An 8,129-nucleotide genomic window follows, 5' to 3' on the forward strand; every position below is an offset into this window, starting at 1 on the left:
TGGAGGAGAGATTGACTTCATCACTACTTGTATTTGTGAGAGGTGTTGAATGCACCAATCTGTCTGAACTACTGGCACAGAGCTCAGACACCTATACATAATATATATACACTGCTCAAAAAAATAAAGGGAACACTTAAACAACACAATGTAACTCCAAGTCAATCACACTTCTGTGAAATCAAACTGTCCACTTACGAAGCAACAGTGATTGACAATAAATTTCACATGCTGTTGTGCAAATGGAATAGACAACAGGTGGAAATTATAGGCAATTAGCAAGACACCCCCAATAAAGGAGTGGTTCTGCAGGTGGGGACCACAGACCACTTCTCAGTTCCTATGCTTCCTGGCTGATGTTTTGGTCACTTTTGAATGCTGGCGGTGCTTTCACTCTAGTGGTAGCATGAGACGGAGTCTACAACCCACACAAGTGGCTCAGGTAGTGCAGCTCATTCAGGATGGCACATCAATGTGAGCTGTGGCAAGAAGGTTTGCTGTGTCTATCAGCGTAGTGTCCAGAGCATGGAGGCGCTACCAGGAGACAGGCCAGTACATCAGGAGACGTGGAGGAGGCCATAGGAGGGCAACAACCCAGCAGCAGGACCGCTACCTCCGCCTTTGTGCAAGGAGGAGCAGGAGAAGCACTGCCAGAGCCCTGCAAAATGAACTCCAGCAGGCCACAAATGTGCATGTGTCTGCTCAAACGGTCAGAAACAGACTCCATGAGGGTAGTATGAGGGCCCGACGTCCACAGGTGGGGGTTGTGCTTACAGCCCAACACCGTGCAGGACGTTTGGCATTTGCCAGAGAACACCAAGATTGGCAAATTCGCCACTGGCGCCCTGTGCTCTTCACAGATGAAAGCAGGTTCACACTGAGCAGGTGACAGACGTGACAGAGTCTGGAGACGCCGTGGAGAATGTTCTGCTGCTTGCAACATCCTCCAGCATGACCGGTTTGGTGGTGGGTCAGTCATGGTGTGGGGTGGCATTTCTTTGGGGGGCCGCACAGCCCTCCATGTGCTCGCCAGAGGTAGCCTGACTGCCATTAGGTACCGAGATGAGATCCTCAGACCCCTTGTGAGACCATATGCTGGTGCGGTTGGCCCTGGGTTCCTCCTAATGCAAGACAATGCTAGATCTCATGTGGCTGGAGTGTGTCAGCAGTTCCTGCAAGAGGAAGGCATTGATGCTATGGACTGGCCCGCCCGTTCCCCAGACCTGAATCCAATTGAGCACATCTGGGACATCATGTCTCGCTCCATCCACCAATGCCACGTTGCACCACAGACTGTCCAGGAGTTGGCGGATGCTTTAGTCCAGGTCTGGGAGGAGATCCCTCAGGAGACCATCCGCCACCTCATCAGGAGCATGCCCAGGCATTGTAGGGAGGTCATACAGGCACGTGGAGGCCACACAAACTACTGAGCCTCATTTTGACTTGTTTTAAGGACATTACATCAAAGTTGGATCAGCCTGTAGTGTGGTTTTCCACTTTAATTTTGAGTGTGACTCCAAATCCAGACCTCCATGGGTTGATAAATTGGATTTCCATTGATTATTTTTGTGTGATTTTGTTGTCAGCACATTCAACTATGTAAAGAAAAAAGTATTTAATAAGATTATTTCTTTCATTCAGATCTAGGATGTGTGGTTTAAGTGTTCCCTTTATTTTTTTGAGCAGTATATATATACATACCCCACAAGACATGGTACAAGAAGTCTCTTCACATTCCCCATGTCCAGAACAGACAATGGGAGGCGCACAGTACTACATAGAGCCATGACGACATGGAAATCTATTCCACATCAAGAAACTCATGCCAGCAGTAGAATTGTATTTAAAAAACAGATAAAAATACACCCTAAAGAACAGTGGAGACTGAAGTAACATAAACATGGACACATGTATACAAACACACGATAACATACACACTACACCCATGTACACTTGCTTGGATTTTGTGATATAGATATGTGATAGTAGAGCAGGGGCCTGAGGGCACACACTTAATATGTTGTGAAATCTGTAATGAATATATGGTAATGTTTTTAAAACGTATAACTTAATAAATACTTTGTGGGCTGAGTCGCACTGCGTTGGCTGAGTCCTACAGCATGGGCTGTCCTGTTCTGGTTTGTGAATTCATTACAATTTGTGACACAAAGGGGAAGGTAAAAAAGAATGGGGAAATGGTTTAGAAAAAAACAGACATAAAAATAGAGCCTTACTGAAACACATGTTATTCCTATCACTCTCTATTGGCCTCGGCATACTCACAGGGAGCCTCTCAGGATCCCTCGAAACTGGACCCATCTTCCTCTACTACTCTCTTCAATGCCTATGAAGATTCCTTCATAGAAAATGACTCAATTAAAAGTGAAAGTCACCCAGTAAAATATTACTTGAGAAAAGTATTCGGTTTTAAATATACTAAAGTATCAAAAATAAAAGTATAAATCATTTCAAATTCCTTATACTATTCCTTATATAAATTCCTTATACTAAGCAAACCAGACGGCACCATTTTCTTGTTGTTTTTAATTTAATTACAGATAGCCAGTGTCACACTCCAACACTCAGACATAATTTACAAAGAAAGCGTTTGTGTTTAGGGAGTCTGCCAGATCAGAGGCAGTATGGATGACCAGGGATGTTCTCTTTTAAGTGTGTGAATTGGACCATTTTTCTGTTCTGCTAATCATTCAAAATGTAATGATTACTTTTGGGTGTCAGGGAAAATGTACGGAGTAAAAAGTACATTATTTTCTTTAGGAATGTAGTGAAGTTGTCAAAAACATAAATAGTAAAGTAAAGATACCCAAAAAAAACGAATTAGTATTTCTTTGAAGTATTTTTACTTAAGTACTTTACATCATTGGCTAATGGCGGACATCGGGATCTCTCGTTGGGTTAATGAGGCAACTAGTCACACCTGTGACAGATCCTTTAAAAGGAGAGGTGGAAGAGTAGACCATAACTCACAGACAACAGAGAGAAGACCAGTGAATCCCTTGGAAGAGTGCAGAAGGTGAGATTGTATCATTATTTAATAGACTATCTGCATCTCAAATGGCACCTTAATCTTATGTGGCCCTGGTCAAATGTAGTGCACTATATAGGGTGCCATTTTGTGGAGTGACCCCCTGCATTTAAGAGCATAGACTAATAGTTACCTTTGCAGTAACTGGGTAGTCTCTGACTACATCTAGGCTGCTTCCCAATCCCTATGTAGTGCATTATGGGCCCTTGCCAAAGATGGTTCACTACATAAGAAATGAGGAGCCATCTGTGAAGGATGCATATTCCTGTGTGCCAGGCTTATCTATTGTATGTGGTTGAAGAGATGATACCTGAGTTTTGACAGAAGACTAGTAGCACCGTGTTGCCAATACTCGGTTCTTGGGGTCCTCAGGACTGGGTTTAGAAAATGCTGCCTTAGCAGTTGCTTAAGTGTTGTAATTAACACAGGGTTTCCTTAACCTCTCCTCTAGTTCCACCAGCCACTCCACTGACTTGTAAAATTCCAGTACTATCACAGCTGATTAAAATTCTCATCTAATCCTCTCTTTTAGGAGACCTATCATCATGGCGACATTGACCATCATTCTGCTTATCAGCACGGTTTTTGCTCTCGGAGGTAAGAGTTACATGCCTCACACCTGCATTTTAATTAACATTAGTGGGTGTTGCTCTGTCCTATTTCACACATGCAGGTGTGAATTGGAAATGTTTTCATAACCGCTTCTCCATGGGACACCCTCTGACACTGGAATAATGAAGGTTGAGCCTTGCTGAAGGGAACATAGATGGATATACCAACTTGTCGGTTCACTGACATGAACTACTGGCCCAACTCTCTAACCGCTAGGCTACCTGCCACTTTTCTAGTTCCAGACATGTATATCGGTGTCTAGATGCTGGACTGAGGTATTCTGATATGAATAGTTTAATCATTCAACTGTATGTATGACTGGCTTGTCTAGCAACTATCAAGAAATGACACTGAACAATTTACCCCCACTTTTACAGTCTTAGTGTCATCAGCAGTTATACAAAACACAGAAACTGAATTTTGACTGCATGGGCCCTTTAAACAAGTAGCAGAATTTCTATTTTTTTAGCCAGGAAGTCCCTAGGTTGCATCTGAAATGGAACCCTGTTCCGTATAAACTACTGATGACCAGGGCCCATAGGGGAGTAGGGTCCCACACGGGATGCAGCCCAAGCTTCCAGAATGTTATGTCTACGTTACAATGTATGTTACCTGTGTGTCCAGATGCTATGAAACGACCCAAGACCCCTTGTGAGCGTGCTAGAGATGCTGTGATAAATGGCCCGCCTGGAGTCTACGTCCCCACGTGTGACTGCCAGGGAGAATACACCCCTGAGCAACACTGGGGATCTACAGGTTACCGCTCACTCAGTCTTGTACAGCTAACCTTGTGGGGACACACAATTCAGTCCCATTTAAAATCCTATTTCCCCTACCCTTAACACAAAAACCGTACCTTAATTCTAACCTTAACCCCCTTGGAAATAGCATTTGACCTCATGGGGACTAACAAAATGTCACATGTTTGTTTACTTTTCTTGTGGGGACTTATGCAACAGCTTTTTAACATGTCCACTTCTGGTAGGTTCCTCTTGGTGTGTTACCAGAACTGGACAAAAGATCCTGGGTACTGAGACTCCACCAGGCACTGCTTCTGTCAAATGTGCATGCAGGTACACTCACTCACTAAATGTTCATTCTTTGCAGCTTGTTCTGAGTGTTAATATTTGTTTTTGTTTAATTATAGTGGTTCTCGCAGATGAGAGGCAGTGGAACCAAGCCGTTGAGAAGACTTTGCAAAAACATTGGCATTACTTTGATGCTTGTCTTTACAGTACTATGGGCGTTGATTCACATTCTATATGAATAAATCCAGATCTAAAATTGTTGCTTCAATTTCTTTATTGTTGGTGTGATATGCTGAACCAGTCCATTTCTGGGAAATGGAAGGAATAAGGCTATGGTGACCGTATTACCACCACACCTGTGGTCATGAAGGCAGTCACTTCCATGTGACCACTTAGTCATGGTAATTAGGCTTTTCCAAGCTATGATGCTGGTCATTAGTAGCCTACTATACTTGATAACTGCCTGGTACTCAGCACTTTATTGCCCTCTAATCAATGCAAATGTAATTGCAAATCAACTATTGGTCACATGCATGTTATTAGCAGATGTTGTGGGTGTAGCTAAATGCTTGTGCTTCTAGCTCCAACAGCGCAGTAATATCTAACAAATTACACAACGTGTATACATTTAAGTAGGAATGAATAAAGACTATAAACCTATGGAAGAAGTCAGAGCGGAATGGCTTAAGATACAGTATATACATATGAGATGAGGACTGGCAGATATGTAAATATTATTGACGTGGCCAGTGATTCCTAGCCGCTTCCTATAGGCAGCAGCCTCAAGTGCTAGTGAAGGCCTTGCGAGAGTAGCTATTAAGTCTCTCTGTTCTGGCTTTGATGCACCTGTACTGACTTTTCCTTCTAGATGATAGCGGGGTGAACAGGCAGTGGCTCGGGTGGTTGTCCTTGATATTTTTGGCCTGCCGGTGACATTGGGTGCTGTAGGTTTCCTGGAGGGGGGATCATTTGCCCCCGGTAATTCCTTGGGCAGACCGCACCACCCTCTGACGAGCGTTGGCGGCAATACAGCCTGACAGGATGCTTTCAACTGCATCAGTAAAAATGTGTGGGTTTTAGGTGACAAGCCAAATTTATTTAGCCACAAGGTTGACGAGGCTCTGTTTTGCCTTGACCACACTGTGTGGGTGGTTCATTTGTCTGTCAGTTTACGTGTACGCCAAGGAACTTGAAGCTTTCCACCTTCTCCACTGTGGTCCCGTCAATGTAGATAAGGGGGTGCACCCTCTGCTGTTTCCTGAAGTGCACGATCATCTCCTTTTGTTGACATTGAGTGAGAGGTTGTTTCCCAGGCACTACACTCCCAGAGCCGCCCTCCCTGTAGGCTGTCTCATCATTGGTAATCAAGCCTTTTAGGGTTGTCTGCAAACTTGATTGTGTTGGAGGCGTGCTTGGCCACGCGGTCATGGGTGAACAGGGAGTACAGGAGGGGGCTGAGCACTCACCCTTGTGCGACCGCAGTGTTGAGAATCAGCGGAGTGGAGGTGATGTTTCCTACCTTCAGCACCTGGGGGCGGTCTGTAACTAAGTCCAAGACCCAGTTGCACAGGGCGTGGTTCAGGGCCTCGAGCTTATTGATTATTAAATGCGGTGGTTCGTGCGAATGCTACCATCTATCCACAGTTTCTGGTTAGGGTATTGAATAGTACAACGCACAGGCACTTCCTGTTTGAGTTTCTGCCTATAGGACAGGAGGAGCAAGATGGAGTCGTGTTCAGATTTGCCGAAAGGAGGGCGGGGGAGGGCCTTGTAAGCATCCCGGAAGTTTAAATAGCAATGGTCGACTGTATTAGCAGCGCCATTAGGACAGTCAATATGTTGAAAGAATTTCGGCAGCGTAGACCTTACATTTGCTTTGTTAATAGTCCCCAGCTACAATAAATGCAGCCTCAGGATATGTGGTTTCCAGTTTGCATAAAGTCGAGGTTTCGGCTTGAGGTGGGATGGAAACGGACGTGGCGATGACGGAGGAGAATTCTCTTTGGAGATAATATGGTTGGCAATTAATTGTGATGTATTCTAGGTCGGGTGAACAAAATGACTTGAGTTCATGTATGTTCCTAGAATTACACCATGAGTCATTAACCAAAGACTGAACATTAGCGAGTAATATACTCGGAAGCGGTGGGTGGTGTGCCCGTCTCCTAAGTCGAACCAGCAGGCCGCCTCTAGTGCCTCTCCTCCGCCTGACTTTTTGGGTCGGCCTCTGGAATAAGTTCAATTGCTTGGGGAGAGTGAACAAAGGATCTGCTCCAGGGAAGTCGTATTCCTGGTCTTAATGTTGCTAGTTTTGCTGAGTTACCGCCGCTCTAATATCCAATAGTTCTTCCCGGCTGTATGTAATGACACAAAACATATCCTGAACTAATAATGTAAAAAAATAGTACACAAAGGGAAAAAAATACTACAAAGTTTTCTAAGAGCTAGTTGAGATTCTTCCATCTCTGTCAGCATCATTTTTTTTATTGAATATTCGAAACATACAATATACTTGCAGTGAAACCACTCAACAACTACATCATACCAGTCATCCAACAGATTCCCATTCAGAGCGACACACAGAAGCATCCAGGGTCAATTACCTGCTCAAGGGCATGTTGACCGATCTACCACCAGGCCAAAAAAACGTGAACCCGAACCCTCCAAGATCCCCCCGCAGTCCCCCAATAGCTGTCCCTCAACCATTCGAGACCCCTTCGACAGTCCCCCCCAAGGATGAAAAATAAAAAATCTAATTAATTCCATTCCCCACCCCCAAGAAACCCCCGATGCACCAACAACCAAGAGAATGAATTAAAGAGAAAGGAAAAGACAGAAAACAGCCAAAAACAATGCAAAAAAAAATATATATATATAAAAAATGTAAAACAAAGGACATCAAGGACAACTAAAATCATAACAGCAATTCCAACTGTACATGTTTGTGTGCATGTCTGGCACTATCTATGTGTGTTCTTATTGTGTGTATGCATGTGTACAAACACTTGCACGGCATCAGCCTCAGCAAACCGGCATTAGTTGTAAAAACACTGTCACTTAGTGTCATTCAAATATACTTTTTATTATGTTTTATCTAGACTTTTTTTTTTTTTACTTGTTTCTTTGACCATCATTTTATCTCACACAGCAACTCCACTCCCACTTGTCTCCAGTTCCACATACCAACCCTCATTTTCCCTCAGCCCATCCCATCTATCTCTGTTGGCCACCCACTTCGGGTGTATACGCAACACAAATCTTTCAACTTTGCTGTGATGTTTAACGTACAATTTCAATCTATCTAATCAAATAGATTCCACAGATTGCGAGTTGAAGATAAATACTTTTACTAAAAGCATTAGTATGTTAGTAATTGACTGACCAGATCTCCTAACAGTACTATTTCTAGGGTCAATTTTAGATCAATGCTATGCATTTTCAGC

The 8,129-nt window shown here is 43.7% G+C and overlaps 1 protein-coding gene across 1 annotated transcript; it reads left to right on the forward strand.

Moving 5' to 3' along the window:
* Positions 1-3,591: 3,591 nt before the first annotated feature.
* Positions 3,592-4,942, forward strand: LOC115195020 (saxiphilin-like). The gene is made up of 4 exons (XM_029754921.1): positions 3,592-3,643; positions 4,283-4,414; positions 4,644-4,731; positions 4,806-4,942. Exons 1-4 carry the CDS (start codon positions 3,592-3,594, stop codon positions 4,819-4,821), a joined length of 288 nt encoding a protein of 95 aa, XP_029610781.1. The 3' UTR covers positions 4,822-4,942.
* The last annotated feature ends 3,187 nt before the right edge of the window (positions 4,943-8,129 follow it).

The sequence above is a fragment of the Salmo trutta genome, chromosome 5, assembly GCF_901001165.1.
Source record: "Salmo trutta chromosome 5, fSalTru1.1, whole genome shotgun sequence".
In the NCBI taxonomy this organism is placed as follows: domain Eukaryota; kingdom Metazoa; phylum Chordata; class Actinopteri; order Salmoniformes; family Salmonidae; genus Salmo; species Salmo trutta.